The following is a 22,729-nucleotide window of genomic DNA, read 5'->3' on the forward strand; positions in this document are numbered from 1 at the left end:
ATTAGTCTATGAAAAATCGGAAGATGCTAACTTTTTTAATTACGTGTGTGTTGTGTGTAAATATTAGTAATAGCTTGGTAAAACGCATACTTAAATTAGGACAAAATGTAATAAATACCTGAAAAAATTAAAGAAAATAAAAACAAATAATGGCAAATAAAAAAATGTTCACCAAAAATATTAATTGTTGTATTAAATTTTTTTTTGTTTTGTAATTTTTGTTGTTTTTTTTTATTTATGTTTTTTATTTCAGCTTCGAGATCTCATCTACGAATATAAGTTTTTAGCTTATAATTTCTTAATAATACTCCCCATTTCCGTTTTCATATTTGTTCTGTGCACAATAAGCTTGACTTGTTCAAGATCTGGGTTCAGGAACCACGCCCAAGTCCGACCCGAAAAAAAGTAAATAAAATTAAATAGGTTAAAACCGAAACCTGAAACGAAACTGTCAAATTGGTGGCTCCCATGGATGGGCGTGGTGAGGGGGAGGTGCCAACGAGGCGGGCACACAAAACCCCTTTTACGAAGCTTACTCCGTCTTTTTGTTTTTTCTTGTATATTTTTTTTTGGAAAAAGTCAAACACCAAGATGCGAACAAAAAAGTTGAGCAAATACAACGTGCAGGCAATACAAATATAAAATAATTAACTTTAACAATTCTCTCACACACGCCCTCTCTTTCCTCTCTCTTTAACTGCCAACACCCAATAAATAAACAAAAAAGGGAATAACGTAAAAACCAGAAGTGAGCAACAACAGAACCAAATAAAAGGCTATAATGTAGAACGAAAAAAAAACATCCAACAATAATAACAGTTAAAAATATTAACACACACAGAAACGCCAATCATTGCGCATGTGTGCGTGCTTTGGTTTTTACGCTTGAAAGAAAAAACGAACGAGAGAGCATAGCATTTTGTGGCGAATAAAAGAAGAAAAACGTTAAAAATACTTGTAGAAATGTTGGGAAATAAAAACAGCAAGTAATAATGAACAAAAATGGAAACTAGTTGGAACAGCTAGCCAACAAAACGAAAAGTCAAATAAAATAAAACAGAAAAAGGCACTAAAACCGGTTCATATGCTACTAGAGATGTGTATCCGTGAGATACTGAAATACGAAATTAAAAAAAAACAAACGCAGAGCGAGAGAGAGATAGAGAGAGAAACAAAAACAAAAACAGAAAAAAACTTTAGCATTTTGTGAGATGTATGGTAAAAGATTGCGTTTTGTTCGAAGCTTTTGTTCCGAGCCCACTGATGATCAAGGAGGGGTGTGCGGGGAGTTAATACCAAGAAATTGTTATAAGGCCAATGAGTGGCACCGTTGAGCCAAGTCTCTGAACTTTGAGATGAAGATTTCGGGGCATAGAGCTCGAACCTGTTGCCAGGTTCTGGAATTAAGAGTGGGGGTAAAGTCAGTTTTTTGCCTCACATGGGTATTATAATGGATTACATCATTTAATCATAATTAAACGGTATTCATATTTAAAAGAGTATGCTGTGATAGCATGTCTTGTATATTAAAGAAGATTTTTATTTAATTAATTGCTTCACAAAACAAAAATTACATATTTTTCATATAACCATACTTACATTTATATAATCTTATTTAATTTAACTTTAAAACAGGATTCGCTTTGCATTTAGTTTAACACTTAATATCAATAAAAGCTCATTGTGCATCTTAAATGAATCCAATTATTGCATTCATCAAGGCATGTTTTTATTCAAAACAATCTGTTTCATTATTTCTTATAAATGGTTTTTACTTGCCACTTTTTTAATTTCTTTTCCCATTATTTCTTTGTTCAATTTCCATGCAAATCTGCAAAAAAACTTTTCATTTCTTTTCGCCGCCACTCTCATTTTATTTGATTGACTGTTTATCCATATGTGAATGCAGCTTGATTACTGCATTTAAGGCGCGGGTTTCATGTTATTTAATCTCTTTTTTCAGCCAGTCTAAATATGTTAATTAATGGTAGTTCTTTTTTCGCCATAAGTAATACTTCCAGCGCGTCTGTTTTGTGGACGCAATTGCCTGTCTGTGTGCAGTGCGCTGAACACATGCAATTTGATTTGATATAATTAATAATTATAATGTTCGGCGCAACATTATTTTCAATTATTTTGCACTTTCGAGGTCAGCACAAAACCTCAAACCCAGCTTCCAAAACCGAGGCAATAAGTCAGTCAGTCCATTCAATTTAGACAGTCATGTAAATTTAATTAGAGCTGCACATTTAATTAGTAAACAAAAATGCCATAGCCACAACCACGCCTCCTCGTACAGATTATGATTTAATGCAGCAATTACAGGGAATTTCGGGTGTTCCTTCAACCGGTCATTTTATGGCGAGACATAGCTGAATAGAAAAATCATGTTCAAATATTGATTAAATTTCCTGAAGGGAATGAGAGGGAGTGCCAATTGAATTGAAAGCGTTATAAGTGCATCTGTTTAGCAATTTCGATATTGATGAAATTTTAATTGAATTTATGGCCAGAAATGTGGAAATATCTATGTGTGGCCATTAGCCCAAAGATCACATTATGGCCGAGATTGTGTGTGGCAAAAAAATTTACATTTCCAATTAGCTAATGTTAAATGATGTTAAATATAAGTATTGCGATGAGTTGAAAGACTTATGGTACATTACAATTAATATAAGCCAATATTTTTTAGAACATTAACGCATTAAAATATTTGTATCAGTTTTTCTCAGTGTTGAGTTGTGCGATTCGAATCGTATTTGCCACATTTGAGGTTTGTCTTACAATACAATACTGACCCAATAAGACCCTCAGCACTATTATCAACTCTAAGCAGAGAGTTTGTGTATGTGTTTGTCAACTGATAAGGGCACCTTATTTATTTCCCTTCACCACCCGCAGCACAACCCACATAAACCTTATCTAATCGTCCACATTTTCCCCAAGCGACCGAAACCCAAACAAAAACAGAACCAGAGCAACTTCTGGATGTATATCATGCAACTGAAATTGCAGGTGGAACAGTTGCAGGTGATGTACTCAGAAAAAAATAGTAACAATTATTATAAATTAACGAATTTGATATGAAATCTAATGCCTTTAAATATAAATTAAAGGAGATATTATGTAAGAAAAATTTGAATAATAAGTAATTCCATTTTGAATTCCAACTATCTTTTGAAAAACAAAATCATATATATAAATTTAAAATAAAAGAGATATTAATTAAAAAAAATTTAATAATAAAAACATTTTTTAATTTGATACATTTAAATATAAAATTAAATAAATTTGATATTTTAAAATTTTGATGACATGTGATGTTTTTTTCAGTGTGCATCTTATCACTAGCCCGAATCGTGACCCAAATCAAAACCAACTGCATTGAGCGCAAATGAAAAAAAGCAATGAAAATGTGTAATAGCCAAACAAACCTGACACAATTCTCCGAGATTGACTAACATAAAGAGATACAGGAGGAAAGAGCGGGAATATTGAGCGAAAAAGTTGAGTCAATCAAGCGAGGTTCTATTCACGTCAAATTAGTCGATTACCTTTTTTGTACGCCAGCTGCATGAGTAACTGACGAAGCTTATGAATCACCAGCAGTGGCAGAGTAAATAATTTTCGTTTGAAAATAAAGAAAAAACAATAATTGCAATTATCATCGCAGTTGTACGCTTGCATATAAATAACTATATAGCTTTGACATTATAAATGTGGTTTTGGATAACGGGGAAGTCACTAATGAAAAAGGAATCACAGTGGAACGTGCTGATAACCACAAAAAACAATGGGCACAGATATATCAAGTAAAGCAAGGGTATTTAACCCAATCATTAAAAGCCTCCTATGTGACTGAGTCAACTGTGCAAATATTACAATTATTATTAATATATTTTACCATATTTAATTGTTTTCTTTATAAATATAATATTTACCAAAGCTTTTTTCCATTATTAGTATTCCCTATTATCCTCATAAATTTGTCTCTTTGATCACAAAGCAACTGAAAGTGACCTTTTTGAAACTCCCTTCTTTGGCCATTTAAAAATTAGTTGGCTACCTTATTTTGGCCACGTTTTCACGCTCGTGGTACGTGCCCATAAAGACAATTCAGTGCCTCCAAATCGATCAAAAGTTTTCTTCATTGTGCTCGAGACCCACACACTTGTTTGCAGTTGCAGCCCGAAAAACAGTAGCGAAAACCGGGAAACTTTTCCATAAGCTGTGCAACTTTTTTCCGGCTTTCCCGCTTTCCTTTCTTTATTGTCTTTTCAACTGTTTTGTCGAGTCGAGCGGCAGAGGAGCAGAATAAATAGGGTAGATCCCCATTATATTTAATTTGCCTGGCATACGCTTTGTCAATATCGCACTTTTCCCATCTCTTTTTGGCCCGAAAATTCCAGCATGGCCCAAAGCGTTGCCAACTTCCTAGGCACGCACACACGTTCACACGCTCACAAGAAGACAGACACTCACAGACGCTCACATTTAAACGCATTTATTTATATATACAAAGGATGCATGCAAAAAGTTGCTGTTGACATTGTTCAGTCATTTTTCAGCAAATTAGTCATGAAATTGTGCATTTCTATTTGTCTCTCGCCCCAAATTGCAAAATTTGTAAATAAAAATTGTTCGCCAGCGATTATTCAGCAATATAAAGTACAAGTCTGAATGTGGAAAATGGCGAAAATTGAATTGAAAAGTGATACAGCGTATTTTGGGGTACAAGTCAATTCAATTGGAAAGGGATAAAGTTAATTTTTTTTGGTCAGATGGTGATAATTGTTATTCATGTTAAGATACTAAAAATAAAACCTTTTTTAATGTAAATGTTACATGATTGCATTGAGTAATTGGGAACAATTAAAACAAATCACTACCGAAATGATTAAAAATATACATTTTTTATTTGCTCCTTCATAAATCATAGATTGATTGGAGAATTACAATACAAGCAATCAACTAAGAAGCAGAAGAAAAGCTTTTGATAGAAGCCCGTTAGCAATTCACCGCCTTTTTCTTCCTCGCTTTCAAACGAGGAAAACTCCCGCTTTTCATTAAGGGAATACCTTTCGAAAAACTAAAGCCCCCAGTGCGATAAAGCTTTTGTGTCCCCTGGCCAGTCCTTTTTTTGCAACGTTTCAGTTACTGCAAAATTTGCAGTTGGTCGCTCGAACACTTTTTTGTTGACCAGGTAGCAAAGCAAAAAGCCAAAATGAAACGATGTTATGAATATGAATGAGAGACGGAGGAGCTTGCCCTTCTCTGCGATTCCCATTGCAATTACCATAGGTAGAAAAAGAGTTGAAAATTATGTATGTCATGGATGGGGTGGGTAGGATTGGATTGCCAAAAAAGAAGCATTAGATGCAGTCACGGTTTGCAGTAACAGTCACTGGCCGAGTCACATTTAGAGCTAGCAAACTGGGCAAACACTGCACGTATTTAATTCAATGCCTGGATCTTTTTTGTTGCCAGCTGGCACATATATACATATATACAAATATGGCATAGACCATGCCTCAATTGGTGGCCATTAAAATGCATAAATGCTGAACCGCTTTTTGTTCGCCCCTAGATGAGGCAGTCATAACTAAATACGTCACGACTGGAGTTCCTTTTGGCCATTTGAATTACAGTGAATGGTTTTTGGATGCAATGCAATGCCTTATTTACATGCTGCACATGTTGCAGCTCGTGTCTTCTTCGTTCCTTTTTTTATATCCTCGCACAAAGGGTATCCATAAAATTGAATGGCAAGTTTGCAGAGGAAATTGTGGGTGAATTTTATGTGCATTTCGCTCGGGGCAAATATACAAATAGTGGTGAAAGTGGAGTATGCCAAATAAAGTTTGTTTGTTGTAAAAAATATTTTCAAGAGTTTTTTTTATACGGCAACGAATTTTAAATCATAAAATTATTGAAAAGTATTGTATAAATTCAATTCTTTTTATTGAAGATGGGATTTTGTGTTTCCCTCTAAATTTTATAAATATGGTAAAAATTATTTTGTACTCGGTTTTTATCTGTTGAATTTTTTTTTAGCGTATCCCCCGGATCGGTTGGTTGAATTTCCGGAGCATTCCCATCTGGAAAAAAGGTTCAGGGGCCGCATTAAACATTTATAATTGCAAGACAACAGCCAGCCGACAGTCAACTGATGCGATGTCTGCGATGCGTCAGTCCTATAAAAATGTAAAAGTATTCAGTGTGAAGTGGCAGAGCTCTGCTAGAAAAAGACGGCAACTGGGCGGCGGAGAGAGATAGGTAGAATTGCTGAACCTGCAGTGGATTTCCTGCTTTATTTTTTGGTTTTTTGTGTGCAGTCTTTGCATTTGCATTTTCGTAAACCTTTGAAAGGTTGCAGAGCAGGCTTAGCGACTGAATAAAATGCTGCCGTCTTAAAGTCACGTCATGTGGGTGGTTCTATGGGTAGGTTCTGGAGCGAGGGGCTGTTGAAACTGACGAGGGGTTGTGGCTGTAATGAGACAGCTGCAAAAGCAAAAGCAACAGCTTCATGTGCCGTGTGTTGTGTTAATGTTGTTAGGCTTTAGCAAAAACCAGCATCTTCTTTTCAGCTAATGAGAAATCTGTCTCAGTTCCCCAGCGAGCACTCTCTATATCGTTCTCGCTCTTTGCTGGCGTAATAAGAGGGTACAAAATAATAAGCACGGACTGAAACATTGAAGGATTTTAATTAAATAGGACTGACAGCGTTTTTTGGGCCCTGATGAAAGCATAGAATTTATTTCCGCACTTGTACGCGGCACAACAAGATGAAAGTAATGCTCAAGTGGATGCTGATGTCTCTTTTCAAGGATGCATGCTAACACAAGTAACGGCATTGTTTTGAATATTTATTAAACAAAAAGGGGGGCTTGCTGAAGACTAATTACAGTCAAGAAAATTGACAAAAATATATTAAAATGCTTACATTTGCAAAATTTAGTTATCTATTTTGATAGCATAAAATATTACAAATGACACAGAGCTATAAAGAACATCGATTCGAAAAAATCGAACGATCCTTAATCGATTTCAACGAAAGCAAACTAAAAATATCCTATTACCCCTATAAAATCTATCAAACTTTTTATGGGCACACAAGAGCCGCTCACTTATAGCCACAGAGCTCAATAAAAAAGCATTAAAACAGCTAGCCGATACTGTAGTTACCAGCCGTGAATCAGCTGCTGGCCAAGATCTTTGAGCCAAGCCCAGATTCATTCGAATCACTCTAGTAGATGCTGAGTTACCAAAGTCTGGCTGACCTTTTCGACCGGAGTTGGCGCATGTCAAGTGCCAGCCGTACCCAAAACGAAGACAGTCACACTGGACGCGGGCACTAGTTAAACATAGCTTCGGTCACACTCTGAGCATGCGCAGTCGGAGTTATGGACCAAACGGGGTCAACCGCCAAGAAGTGAAATAACCATCAATTTCATGGATATTATGACAGGAAACTTTTCACTCAATCATCACTTTCGCATGGTGAACACTTTCCACCGCCCCGCGGCCTAATGTCGTGTCTCATCAATCAAGTTTACCACTCATCTATGATATTATCATTCGGCTTCAGGTGAGAACACGTTTTAGGGGCATCTTATTATTTATATAAACACACATTTATATATATATTATTGGCTTTGTATCGGGCAGTAAGTAAGCTGAACTTTTTCACACATTGGCGCGGTCTTAAACGAGCGCGTGATATCATCTCATGAGCGAGACTTTGGCTTCACTTTTTTCTCTTGGCTGTTGTTTATTCTTACCTGTTAAGATGGCTGCGAGACATATAAAAACGATCCGTGACATGATTTCGCTGCTGACTTCCTTTGGCTTCCTTTGTTTTCTGTGTGTGTGTGTGTGTGCGGTAATCCCGGTTTTATTTTTTTGGGTTTCCCTTATATGTATATTTATTTTTTGATGTCACTCCGGCTTAAGGTTGCACTTGCTTTAGCTTTTCATGCATGAAATAACGACCAAGTACTTTTCGGTGGCACTTTACGGCCGCTGAGGCTTTGGTTTATATTTTTTATGTGATGTGTGTGCTCGTGTGTTTTGAGGAGTGTATTGTGTGTATTTTTTGGTTTTTTATTTAACTCGTTGGAATTATTATTATTAATATGAGGGGTATATCCGATCGGTAGGGTTTGCTTTCTGCTGCCAGCTAAAAGAAGATTGTGCCACAGTGATAAACACACACGGACGCGTTGGTTGCCTTCGGCTGTGGTAGTGCTCAATGGCCGGCTAACTTGGCTGACGCACACGGACGCAGGTTTTAGTTGATACGATGCCGAGCGGATTCCGAGTCACGAAATGCCGAACCCAAAAAAGCCGAGCGAACGATATGCTATGCTATTGCTGTGCCCAAACACGGAACTCAAGAGCGACTGAGGGTAACGAGCGAACGAAGTGCCGAATGCAACAGTTACCAAACGACTGAATCCGCTCCGTGTTTATAAAGTTGCCAACCGCCCGTGGAACATGGACTGCGCTGCGGCAGCGACGTCGGCAGCGAAGTCGACAGCGGCAGAGCCCCTAATGCGAACACCCGATGTATGCGTTTTTACATATGCAGTCGCCATCGACTGAGCTGCTTGGGAGTTGCAAGTTGCCGCTGTGTGCTGCTGCTGTTCGTGGATATTGCTGCTGTCGCTGGTGTTGCTGCTGCATGTTGCTGCTGTCGCTGGTGTTGCTGCCGCCACATGCGCGACGAGCTAGCAGCATTGCCTGTTGCTGGCGGCGTCTTAATGTTGCTGACGTCCATGTTGCCCAGTTGTGCTTGTGCTACTTTACGCTCTGCAGCGAACTCTTATGCGGGGTACTTATAAATTGCAGGGGTATATTGGCTGAAATAAATGTTTACTACACTAAAAAAAAATGCTACTACATTTTTATATCTATGGGGGTCTTGTATTACTTTTGTAAATCCTTTTTCGGGTGAAAGTAACATTAAGTTTACAATTTATCGTTTTAAACTATTCGCTTGACAACATCTTATATTTTGGTTACACATTTATTTCATATGGGATTGTGAATAACGTGACTAAACATATCCCTCGAATTTTTGCGTAATGAGTCATTCCTTTGCCCATTAATTTGAAACGAGTCTAGCATTACAATCAATCTGTTAATAATTTTATTTGTTCAAAAGAAGAGTAACCGTTAATTGAAAAACTCTTTCTAAGTGAGTACAATAAAAAAGTAAAATTAAACCAATTTCAAATTAGAAAGTTTAACTTTGGGTAAATTTAATGCATTCAAAACATTATTTATACGAAAGTAATTTTTCATTTTATTGTTTTTTAACCTAATTAGTGTGAGCTAGCCAACTCAATACATATACAAAAAAAATTGCGCTGACAAATAATTGCAAGCAAACAAAATAAATGGACAACCAATGGAATAAATCAAATAATATAAAAATAGGCCATTTCAGCAACGGGTATCGTAGAGTTCTTACTATAATTATTCGACGTCGACGTCGTAGCTGTTGTTGTTATTGTTGTTTAGTTTGATTTGAATTTGTTTGGCTCTTGTGTATTGCCGTTGTAGTTTTCTGCTGCTGCTGTTGCTGTTGACTTGGCCAAGTTTGTTTTCGGCTGTCGCCAATGCTGCTGCAACTGCCGGATTTCTGTCTATTTGTCGTTTGATAATCTACCCCCTGGATTTCCCTGGCCCATCCCTTGGCCGCTTTTGTTTGCCTGTCTCGTGTTGTCGAATGGCACACATACAAATTCGGAGCGAGAGCGAATCTTGGGCACAGTGGCTCCTCGTTCTGGTTGCTGATTCCCAAATTCCCGGTCTCTGCCGCAAGTATTGAGGGCTGCCCGCTGTGTTTGCCATTGTCCCAGATCTCCAGAATCGCCCCAAAATGCGACTCTGACCCGACCCACTATGATTTGAATGATGTAAACGAAGTGTTCGATTTATTGTGAAATAGGAAACAGTCGGGCATCGTGTTTGGGTCAAGTGGCGGAAATCGAGCATCTATATGACAAACTTTTAATATGTTTAGATTTAAATTTGTTTCTGACACACAAAACACAAAAAGAGCAACATGATTTTAAACAAATTGTACCATTATAAATGATAATATGTTGACTATCACCAAATAATTTTAGTTATTTACTGGGGAAAATTTAAAGTGGGCCGTATGTATTTCGACCCTCTCCATTAGTTCCAACTTTCGATTCATTGCCCCATAATGTATTTACTTCTGCATTATTACACTTGCCATCCGGAAGTCCCTCTGCAAACATTTTAAATTTAATCAAAGCACACACATTCAATAAGCTTTGGGCCAAATTTTGGCTTTTGTAAAGGTAAACGATGGCAAACGCATATAAATTGAATGCTCTCTACTCTACAGAGAAATATATTTATCATTTAAGCAAGTAATTTTAGGCTTTAGCAAAATAAGATTAAAATGGTTGTGAGAATCTAAAAACTAAAAAATATAAAAATCTAAATTTTATAATTGCTTAGTTTTCATGAAATACCAAATCCTTCCTAGTCCGGCGAAAAAAGCTTCAATGGCAACTAATTTTAAGCTTGAAGAGCATTTCCACAGTCCTTTTTGGCTCACTACCTCCATTATTTAGTTAAGCCTTGTTCAACAACTATCTATTTTTTTTGTTAGTTTTCCATATGCATGCAATAAAAATATCGCATGCAATAAAGTATGTGTGCTCAGGGTGCAGAGTACTGGAAATTGTAAATTCCTGTTATGCGCCAGTGTCCATGGGCGAGTTTATAGGGGGGTTAAGGTTGGGGTGATAGCCAGGAACGGAGGAGGGAGCAAAAGCTGCTGAGAGCAGACGGCATGTGTTTATTGCCAGCACAAAATGATGATTATACGTAATGTGTAATGGTCAGAAGGGCGTCGAAAGGCGGGGGCGTAGCTTTTCCGTAGCTCTCTGAGTGCGGCGTGTAAAGCCCCGGAAAAGCAGCCGGAATAGCATCAAGCAGACGGCAAAAACAAACACGCGCCCCTCTGCCTGCCAGTGGCATCTCCTTGGTTTTGCCATTTTCCTGCTGCTCCAGAACAGAAACACCTCCGCCTCCTTCACTTCACATTGCCCATTTTCCGCTCCTCAGTTTTTCCCCTATCGCTCAGGCAGCTCCATTTTCCATATTTGTGTTTGGCTGCATCAACAGCAGCAATAGCCCCCAATAGCCAACAACATACTTAGACAATTTTTGGGGCCTGCTTTCAATTTTGTATTTGAATACCATTTACCCTGTTCACAACTACAAGATGGTTTATCGGAAACACAGCTTTTCAATTTTCAATTGACTTTTTCCGACAGCTTTTAGATATTTTTAATTTAAATTTTTTGAACTACAATTAAAATATATTAGTAAGTAACGTTAATTTATATTAAAAAACTTTTTTTATGTTCCCTTTATTTATGTTTCCTAAGAATATGTGTGAATTTAAAACACATTACATTTTAAAATCTCTCACGCTGTCACTCATTTTGCTATGATTGCAAGTCATTTCCATGACACTTGCTATTCAAAAATAATAAAAAAAACAACAAAAGCCGAGCCAAAAACAATAACCGGAGAATTTAATGAAATGGGAAGCACCTAGAAGTCCATCATGTAAAATGAGGGGGTCGAAAAGGTGTGTGGGCGTGGGCGTAGAAAACATGCAAAGCCAAAGAGCCGAGGGGCTTTGCTATATAAAGTTACCCGAAAACATGTAAATTAAGCATCCGGGGGGTGGAGGTGGAAAAATGTTGGTGAATGCGGATGGGCGAGTAAGACCTTGCATTACAATTGAGTTACAGTTTCAGTTCTGTTGCCCTTATTGCAGCGGCTAGTGCAAAACACTGGGGTTTTCATGCGGGGGAAGAGTTTGGAGTTGTTTGTAGGAGACCCATGTTCATATTGTGCGAAACAATGAATTTATATTCGTACTCCTCGTTTTGCTCGTTTCTTTTTAAGTTGAGTTATGTTTCTGCTTTTACATAAACACCAAGCAAAAAAAGAGGGGAGAGGGGGAAAAACGCTATGGACAATATAGGAAAGTGGTTGGAAAGCTAGGGAAATAGGCTAGTAACTGCAGTTGGGGCAGCCAAAGAATGAAATACTGGAGCTGGGTCACTCACGGCCAGCTTAACACATTTGACTCGTTTCGACTCGTTCCAAGCAACAACTTTTGTACTCCACCAGTCCACCGAACCACCCAAACACCACCCACACCCCCACCCTCTTACCCACTAGCCCCTAGGCTACAGATTAAACTGTGCTTGTAATGAGAATTTCTGTTCTCCACCTCACTGATGATGATGATGCTGATGAGGAGGCTGCCTTTTGGGTGGTGCAGCATGTGTGGGTGGTTCGGTGGGTGGCTGGCTGAAAGCATTGAGCCTCTGGCAATTTGCATTAAAGTCAGCTTTTTTTCCGGTCCCCCTTTTCCACCTCCACGTCTTTTGTTGTGCGAAATGAGTGTGTGCAAAGGTATCGGGTCAAAGCTTGGATTTTATGTCACTCTCAACAGAAGAAAAAAAAATATAATATAGAATGGTTTTTGTACCCTTCTCAGGGCTACAGATGCACTGAAAGAAATGGTGCACTTAACTCAGAGAAAAGAAACAACCACCCAAAAGCAAATTCTATTTTAACACTGAACAAAATGTTACATTTATTGAATTTTACAAATTTTAACTTAAATTGCCAGACATCTTTTCCAAACCGAATTCCAGCCGAAAAGATTATTATTATTTTTTATTATTGGGTCAACAGCTTTATGAATAAATAATAAATAATTTACCACATTTCTGTATATCGGGTTAAAAGTGCCTTCTTATAAATATACATGCCTCGAGTAAAGTCACATTATTTCTCCCAGTGTCTCACATATGAAACAAAAGTTTGCTGATGTAGTGCAACATGCTGCGGTCGGCTGCGTGCAATTGGGATTCGAGTGAGCATAAATTAAAAAGAGACGCCGTCCTCCGCCGAAGAGAGCTTATGAGTTGTCCTTGCCGGTGCACCCTTAACACCACCCACTTCACCGTACCGCATCCACATCCCCATGCCCCATCTTTAACCCCCAAAAACCCCTTGTCCCGCGGCAACCAGGAAACTGCAAACTATTCGCACTCGCAGTGTTGCTACAAATTGAGATTTATGTGTGCGAAAGTTGCACAACCTCAGCCAATTGTGTTTCTGTGAGTGTCTCCAATTCCCCAGCCCTTTCTACCCCTTTAACCCGCTCCTTTTCTTTCAGTGAGTGTGGCCTGGTGACCGTCTGGGAAAATGGGAAATGGAAACTGGCAATGGGTTAACAGTTTCCAGCTGTGGTTAAAAAACTTTGCCAACTTGTCGCCTTTTGGCACTGCCACATTAGCCCAAAGGGGGTGGGGAAACGGAGCCAGGAGTGCCATGATCACGATGGCAAAGTTCTTGGCCAAAGGTTAAGGGAGCTTTGGCAGTGCATAGCTATTTGGCTGGCAGTCTCTTCATCTACGCACTCAACGATATAAATGCATATTTAAAGACCATGACAAAATAATTTCATTACAAATATTTTTTTAAAGTGAGAAAAACGTTAAACATTTTAAAAGCATTAAAGTACATCACAAAATGGAATTTTAACGAAAAAAAAAAAAAAATTCTCAAAAAATATGCCTTGTAATATTTCGTACATATTCTGCTTTAAATTAATAAAAAATTAATTAAAGTCGTCTTTATACTTAATTGATGAATAAACAAATAATTATGATACGCCAATATAATCTCCGAAAACAGATTCTTACTATTTACTAAAGCGTTTTAAGACCCTAATCTTTTAACAGTTCTGTTATTGAACTGTGAATAAATAATTAATTAATATAAAAGGGATTTAACTATCAAAGACTTAATTCTTATTTAACTGCTGTACCCATCATTCCACACATAACATAACTTTTAGCTGTTTGTTAACAGAATGTTAAGATTCTCTGCCGGCGTCGACAGCGCTGTCGGCGTCAAATGTCGACGTCATTTGTGACTGTACCTTTTGTACCTGTTGTTGGTTTGGATTTGTTGTTATTGTTATTTCCCTGGCTTTTTTTCGAATGCTCTTTACGCGCGCTTTTGCCTCGTCATCTGTAAGTGTATGTGTGAGTTTGTTTGGTGTATCTGTGTTAGCTGTATCTTTGTATCCATATCTTTTGTTTGTTTGTTTGCCTTGGCTGCTACCATTTGTTTTACATTTTTTTTTTATTCAGACCACATTTTCTTTTTAACCAAAAACCAGCAAACGGTCAAAACTTTAAAAGAAGAAAGAGATGCACAGAGGGCTAGAAAGAGACGAGGCGATAGCTGAAACCAAATTGTGACTTGGTCTTTTATTTATTCACTGTTTGCTGGCAAGTTTACTCTCCTTTTCAGCAGCTACGTGCAACGTTTTTCGAGCTTTGTCTCTCTTTTCTGGTCGACACGCTAGATTAGATACAGATGCACATACAAAAGATACGGATACAAAGATACAGATTCGACAAGCTGTTTTTCCAAAAGGGGGAGAAATGATCAAAATGGAGTCTGCTAACATGTTGTTTGCTCTAAAAAAGGTCAAACCCTTCGGCTACTACGCGCTCAAGCTTTCAGCATTAAAATGCAGTTAAATAATTATCCGTATAAAAGCAACAGCCAGATCTTGAGCTAACTTCTGGCTAAAAGCGACTGCAATGTTGATTCAAGGCTAAGGGTAAATACACTTAAATAAAATATGCTAGCAACTTACGGAATTTCGACAGGAGTTGAGGTTTCGAAAATAAATGTTTAATCAAATTATTTAAAGCTTGAAAAAAAGTTAAAAAAATTAAAATAATGTACATTGTATTATCAAAAACCAATTCAATTTTTAATGCTGTATGCCTCTGAACTAAACATAAACCAAATAATAAGTAGAAGGCGTTTTTTTAACTGTGAAAAAGTAAAGAGTTAAACAAGGGTTGGGCATAGAGTTGACGGCGTCGTCTGTTCCAACTACTTAACCTTTCGAGCGAGCCAAACTGCAGGCGATGGCTGGCAGATAGGAGTCAGGAACCTGGTCCCGAAACCCGACACTGACATTAACCCGCCAACGCCAGACTCCGACTCAGCCTCGGATTCGGGCTCAAGCTCAACAATTGCCCAGGGAACACGCCCACGCAGACTAAAAGAAAATGGGGGCGGCCGGAGAGGGGGAAAAAATGAGAGGGGAAGGGGTTGGGTAAGGAGCTGGGCACATCACATGTAAATGTTTTATATACGCTGCACCCACAACAATCCTGACATGGATGCATCCAACCAGTTGCAGCAGCCTCGGGGAAACTTCAGCCTCATCAGTGCGAGAATTATCATCCTCCTCCTCCATCTGCCCACCTTCTTCAGCGTGCCCATGTCCGTCATCATCATCATCGTCTCCTTGGGCGTCATCATTTTCATCCAACTCATGTGGCTCATGGGCTCGTTTTTATCATGCATTTTAATGCGGCCTTTGAAAAGTGAAGTGGAGTGCAGCAAGAAGTGGAAAATAACTAAAGTGTCGCCTCAGAGACTCGGACTTCAACGACATGGCACTGCGATAAAATCGCATTTAAGTCAAGGATATTTTCCAGAAGTCGGGAACAGTGTTCTTTAAGAGTTTTGAAGTGACTCTGATTTTCAGATTCTAAAATGATTTCTAAAGATTTTATCGACATTTTCACTCGTTTTTAAATAATTACGAAAGGTAAGTTGTTTCCTTCTCAGAATTTAACTTCTCATTCATGGTTAAAATAATCTCTAATAAGGTCATATTTTAAATACAAATTACTCACTTACGTATTTAAATTGTTTGAATAAAGGTTGATATACTTAAAAAAAAAAATTGTTTTTTTATTATGAATGTGAATAGTTAAAATAATAGTTAACAATTGCTAAAATTTTTTAACCCCACAAAGTTAATATATAGTATTTTTGTACTGTTTTTTTGATTTTTCTCAGTGCAGCAACTGCAACTCCTTAACCAAAACTCCCAAAGTCTGAGTTTCTATCTTTTGTCTCTAAAATATTATAAAACATAACAATAAGAAGGCGAAGGCAGTGTGAAGTTTACTTTAGACCCCCATATCTGCACCTCCGTAAACCCGTTTGTGTCGTCACTAAAAAGTCTTGTGCTCCCCCCGAGGGACCCTCGTCGGTGTGGAACAGGTTTCCCCCACTACCATGTACCATGTAGTATACCACAGGCATCTACTGTTGCAAGTCGCACCCAGTTCTCTACTTCGAACTCCATCTTCGAGTCATCTTTCTCTCGCATCTCCCGCTGGTTCTTAAAGCTTCGCTTTCAATGCGTTTCAGCTCGACTTCTTTTTCTTTTTCGTTTTTTTTTTTATATTTTGTATTTTTGGTCTGGCCTAAACTAAACAAACCTGGTCTACAGCGTGCTCCCCCTTTTCTTTTCTTTTATTTTCTTTTCTCATCGTAATTGCTTTGGTGCCGCACCGTAGGTGTCTCGTTTTCGGTCTTGCCTGTGGCGTTTATTGCCGCATTTACAAAATGTTACAAAAATTAAGAAAAGAAAAAGCCACCGCCACCCACTCTCACTAAATGTTGCCGGTGGGTACGCACATGTTGCTGTTGGAGGGTCGATGTTGCTGCTGTGCGTGTTGCTGGCGTAAATGGTGCTAAAATAAAATATGTTTTGGAGATAACGAACTTTTTTTTTTTGGCAAGCTTATTTAGTAGCATAGGTTAACGGCGCTGCTGATTAAAGAAATAAAGAGAAATTAATAATATAATATATAAAAACAGCAGACGCTCAAGTCTGTTCAAGAAATTTGTTTGTTTATCAATTTTATTTTAAAGAAATACATATGTTGATTAGAGTTTAATAAGATAATCATGTCGCTCGCTAAAATTATTTAATAAATTAGCAATTTAATTGCTGCAGATAAAGCACGTCATTTAATTTAAAGCTTCCCATGTGCTATCCAGTACATTTTTAATTTTCAGTTTCTAAGAAACTTATAATTCCACTTAAACTTTTTTGAGAGAAATCCTGTTGCAATCGGTTTTTATGTTGCAAAATAATGAAGTCCGAATTTTGCCATTGACACACTTCGATTTAGCCTGTTCTAGCCACAATGTTGCTGTTGCGCCTGTTGCTGTCCACATCCCATAGCGTCATGGGCGCGACTTTAAAGTTGGCTTCTTGTTCGATTCGCTGTGGAGTAATTGAAAGAGCCGGCAGTTGCAAAGAGCCAGCCGAAAGCAGGCAAGTTGTCATGTTGCCGTTGTCATTTACCATTCTCCATTTGCTTTGGGCACCGACTTTTGTTTTTGGTTCTGCTCGGCGTACGTGATGCGATGTGATGTGTTGCTGTTGCTGTAATGTTGCCCGTTGACAACGTCATTACTGTTCTCAGTTTCACATATCGTATGGCCAACTAGCACAAGCTGTGCCACACAAAACCCTACGAAGTTCCCGCTTGAAAAGAGGTTTCCCAGTTTTCGTGTGGCTAAAAATCCAAGAAGACGCTACGCTACCTGCCATATACGCTATGTGCAATATGTGCTATTTGCCATGGTGCTGCTTTTGGCTCTCACTCGATTTCCCAAACCAAATACGCTGCTCCACTCCTGCCAGACTCTGTTAATGTGTCGAAAATGTTACTAGCAGAAACATGTGGCTTGTAAGCTCCACAACTCAACGGCAGCAACTCAAAAATAGCAACAGAAACAGCACTACAAAAAATGAATTGAACCAAATAAATATATAAATTAATTACTATTATGTCAATACTAGGTTTAGTAAAATTTTAGGTTTCCGAAAACAGATTAAATTACGATCATCTTAACCTTGATTTTATAATATATTTTATATTATTTTAAATAAATTAAACTTAAAACTACTCATTTTATTTTAACCACATTATCATCGTTTAATATATACAGAAATATAAAGGTGTCTGTGAATAATTGTCAACAACATATTATTATTTAGAGTATATATTACCATTCTCAAAACATTTCCTCAAATTTATTGGTTCACAAAATGTTATATATAACTTTCATGTCAAAAATCATTCGCATTGTTTGTTACTTTTCTCGCAGTGCATCAGGAACCGTAACTTTTGCCGGCTAGAAGCAGCAACATGGCAACACTTTTCCCGGGCAACTTTTGATGTTCGCTAGACATAATTCTAAGAAATTTTGACACTTTTGACATTTAGTAGTTTTGTCTACGCGCAGTGGAAGTTCGGGATGAAGTTGAGCCGAAGGCCTCTGCTTTATCCATTGTCTTGTCCAGAGTTTCGCCATCAAATCCGTGAGCGCAATTAAAAGTTGCAACTACTTGGGGCAGAGAGTGTGGTAAAATTTGGGGTTTGGCCAATATCCAATGGTCAGCTCCGGGGCTCTGTGATCCGGAGGCAATACATTAGCCAACTGTGTTTGCTTTTGGCTTGCAGTTTTATGTGAAACGAAAGTTGTCAGAGAAGCTAAAGTTTTCAGAGGGTGGCAGCTAAAAAAGTTTTCCTGGACAATATGATATGTATTAAGGGCGTAAACTTTTCGTCTGCATAAGCTGAACATTATTTTTCCGGTTTGAATATTTGAAACGACTGCTAAAGTGGATTGGGAGGGAAAGATTTTGATGGTTTCTATGGTCTGCTTTGATTGTTTCTTAAGTTATTGAAATGTATATAATTTGAATAGAAAAAAATGATGAGAAATACAAATTCTTAAAAATGTAATGAATTAATCAAAAAATTATATGCCATGAGTAATGTGTTTCTGGATTTATTTCAAAAATTATTGAGTACAATTTTCGCCTATCACATTCCTGTCATGAAATAAGGTCTCCGGTGTATTTCACCAAAAACGACAACCACCATTACTTCTTATCGAAATTCCTACTTGCTTTGATTTCTCACGAAAAATCAATAAGAATTTTGTTTGTTTTGCGTTTGGGGTTTATTCAATTATGGGGTTTCCATCGCCCTGGAAACAATTAGCAAGCCATAGAAAAAGCGTATCCAGTCGATCCGGGCACTCATGGACCATTGGCTTTACTAAAGTGGTTTCATTGCCCGCCTATCGACGATTTACATCTGTTTCAATATATGTGGTAGTTTAAGTTCAGCGTGTGCATGCAATGCTGAGATTACACCCACATAAGAAGTGTGACAAATGCGAGGGTTGCTCCTGCAATCTTGCTGACAATAATCTTTGGCGATTTATTGTGCTTGGTTGGCGTGATGTCGAGATGTCGGGATATCGGGATGGGGGCTAATGTCTTGGGGCAACACGGATTATATGGTGACAAACCGCCCGGACAAGTCGCGCCAGTAAGTAACGCCCCCTAAAAAAATGGCACATCATTGGGGGAAAAAGTTCCGATCTATCCGGCAACTGTTGCTGATTATTTATTTGCGCTTTTAGCTCGCCACACACTGAGATAAATTTTCCACACCCGCTGTTTCCTTTTTTTTGCCGGCTAGCTGCGATTTTTGTGACAGCCAGTGTGGTTAGTTGAGGGAGTGCAAAAGGAGCAAAAGCTGGAGCTCCGGGTTCTTTTTGACAAGGGTGGACAATGGCGATTAGCGCCTGGCACTAATGGGGGAAACCCAGAGCCATGGGCGAGAGTCATCTGTTTGCTCAAAGGCTTTGGCCACACGAGGGGTTGAAGGAAAAACTGGTGGAGACAGAGGGAAATAGCTGGAAAAGGGAGGCTGATGTCTGGGGAGCAATGTGTCCTGTTGCTGGTGCTGACTTGCCACTTGTCTTTATTAGTTTTTCGTATGAGTTTTGCTGCTGTCTGATAATGCACTGCAACAAATTAAGCCTTAATTTGGCATTTTAGAATTCCTTTTAAATTAAAAGATTTAGAAATTTTACGTGTTTTTATTGCCCATTCTCTTAGTAAAATGTTTAAAGATGCAATCAAACATTTAAAATTCTTAACCATATAAAGGGCAATATGAATTTATAAAAGAAATATCTTCTATGGTCAAATCGTTTTAATAAGAAAATCATAGAACTAATTTAGAAAAAAAATTTGCCCAGTGCAAGTCGCTTCTTCTCTTGTCAGCAACAGGATCAGGATAAAGTGCATTGGACATACTTTGGGTTTTGGTTAGTTGGTTTTGAGATACGAGCGGAGGGAGGAGATTTAGCAATAAGGGAAAGGACAAACGACTTTTGCCACTTGTTTACTTGCTGCTTAGGTTATTAGCCAATGCCACATGTTTGCTCAGCCGGCAGCAGAGTGTGAAAATTGAATTTTCCCCTGCTTCGAATAGCTTTTCTGATTTGTAAATTTACATAATTACCCGACAAATGAAAAGAAATATAATTTCTTATCCTAGCCGTCGTCCAAAGTGCCGACTCAGAGTATCAATAAATTTCCCTATCTATTCCAATCTCAAATTTTTTTTTGGGGGAATGAACTCTGCGGCAACTATTGCACCACGGGAGACAGAATGTCAATAATCGTTCCGGATTCACTCAGGTAGAGGTTGAAGCGATTTTCTCTGCGAGTCTGGATGTCCCGTGTCCAATGGAAATTATTTTTCGTTGTCATTTGATGTCACGCTTCAAGAGCTGGAATTGGTTTTCGATGCCGCAGCATCCGAAGGAAAATCTTGCCCAGGTTATTGACTTTTCCCTTGATTTGTCCCTCTCGCTGAGATAACAAATACTTGATGTGTTTTGTGTGTTTTGGTTGAGCGGCGGACACTCGAAGAGGTATAAATTAAAATTCAATAAAAATGTCACAGCAAACCAAACATATCTTGCCGTAGACCCTTTTTATTTTGGTTTTTATTGCGTCCAGACAAGTGTACTTTGATTTCGATTGTAGCAATGTGTTTGAAAAGTTTTCAAAAAAGGGATATTTACATATTTGCTTTGAAATGGATATTAATAACGCAGCCAAGGCAAAAATTCTATTTTAAACTGCAGATACATATAATAGCCTAATAAAAACTTAGCCGAATCCCTTAAAATCCCTTGCGGGTACAATTGACAGCTTAATTATGGAATACTTTATTTAATTTAATTCCATTTGAAACTTACTTGTGGATAAACAAACTTTGATTGCAATTCAAATCTGTTAAATGCCGAGATCACTTTGAAATTCATGTGTTGGCGAGTGGGGAGGCAAAGCACTTATAGAATGGGGCAATAAAATGGGAATAGGAGGAGCTAAAATCCTGGCCAGTACGCAACAATTTATGTGCATTTATAATTCAATGGGACAAAGCAACAGGAAAAAAGAGAAAATAGATAAAAACGCAACAGAGGCTGGAGGAAAAGCGAGGAGGCGACAGACAGGCGACAACACAACACAAATTGAATTGGCTAAAAAGTTTTAATTAATTTATTGTTACTTCAGCCTGGCAGTAGCAGCAGCTTGTGATTTCCCCCAGACACTTTTCCCCACCCGAAAGTCAGCTCATTTAAATTGTTGTTCTTGTGTTAATGCATGGCTGCAAAAGTTCTCTAATTGTTTAGTGTTGCGACCCATTCCGAAGGGCACAAGGACAGCTCAATTGGGGAGTTGAGGGCGCTAAGGTCCAACTGGGGACTGGGTAATGGCCAGCAGTGAGTCAGCCTTTTAAACGGTCAGGGGAGCTATCCATTTTCTCTGCCCTCTGAGAAATTGTTAGTTAGTTACTCGAAACTATAAAACTTTAAAGTCAATTAAATTTAAACTCTAGGTTTAAAACTGCTAACATAATTTAAAGTTCTCAATTTGAAGGATGAATATTTGTTAAACACCATTTAATAAGTATTTCTTAAAAGTACAATTAAATATTCTTCTTAATGATTTCCTTCTCATACTTCTTATAAACTGTGAAGTTTTCTCCCACCAAAAAATAGGTGACAATCAACTGTAATACTTCGCCGAATTCCGCTATAAACTTAAATATTCCGGAGAAACTTCCATATACCTTTATTATATTCGTCATAGAAATCCCACCGAAAAGGTCACTTAAGTAATCTACCATGAAGAAACCCCAGATCTATTTCAAAGTGCATTAGAACCGAAGCCGGAAAACTCCCTAAGAAGCCAAACCACAATATGAGACTTCAAGACAGGGCCAATTATTTGGCCAGCAACCGAATCGAGTAATAAATACACATCACCCTCGATTAAGATGTAGGCCAGAAAGGAAAACCCTCAAGAAACCGTGTGAAGGGAACAACACCTGTAACCGAATGGAACAACCCCCTGGAAAACTCTGGTATCTAAGAGCTACTTAGGGTAGGATATTCCATTGTCAGCCGAGCTAGTCAATTGCACAATGAAGTTATTTTGATGATGATCCGGGGAAAAGCCACCGACAGCTGCCCCTAAAGTGCATTCCAGCGAATGTAAAACTATATTATTAATCAATATTTATGGCGGCGAGCGGGGGCTCAAGACCAGCCGACCATCTATCAAGTGAGCAGCCGGAAAATTGAGGGGTCGACAAGCAAGCCCAAATGAAAACCGGGAAACCTGTTATGCGAGAGCTGAGCAAACAGACAGCGAGACAGCGAGGGCTGGGCCAAGAAGAAAAACATTTCCAGGTAGACCCCTCTCGATTCATGCTTGTGTGCACTTTGACCACAAAAAGGTCAAGACGACGCTCCCAAAGATACAGATACTCGAGAGGAGAGACGCTTGGGAAAAGACTTGGGGGAACACTTAAAAAATCTGCTTTACAAGTTAAACATTTTGGTTCCTTCCTTCTATTAAAATAAA

At 38.3% G+C, this 22,729-nt stretch overlaps 1 protein-coding gene across 5 annotated transcripts in view; it reads right to left on the reverse strand.

Moving 5' to 3' along the window:
* The window catches only part of LOC128263118 (fasciclin-3), a 77,158-nt gene extending 68,694 nt beyond the window's left edge, over nucleotides 1-8,464 (reverse strand). For all 5 annotated transcript variants that reach the window (XM_052997837.1, XM_052997840.1, XM_052997838.1 and 2 more), the window contains exon 1: nucleotides 7,782-8,464. In XM_052997837.1, coding sequence (XP_052853797.1) covers nucleotides 7,782-7,824 — 43 coding nt within the window. In that variant the 5' untranslated portion in view covers nucleotides 7,825-8,464. The remainder of the gene's footprint in view (nucleotides 1-7,781) is intronic.
* Nucleotides 8,465-22,729: the final 14,265 nt, after the last annotated feature.

This window comes from Drosophila gunungcola, unplaced genomic scaffold (assembly GCF_025200985.1).
Source record: "Drosophila gunungcola strain Sukarami unplaced genomic scaffold, Dgunungcola_SK_2 000001F, whole genome shotgun sequence".
Taxonomy (NCBI): domain Eukaryota; kingdom Metazoa; phylum Arthropoda; class Insecta; order Diptera; family Drosophilidae; genus Drosophila; species Drosophila gunungcola.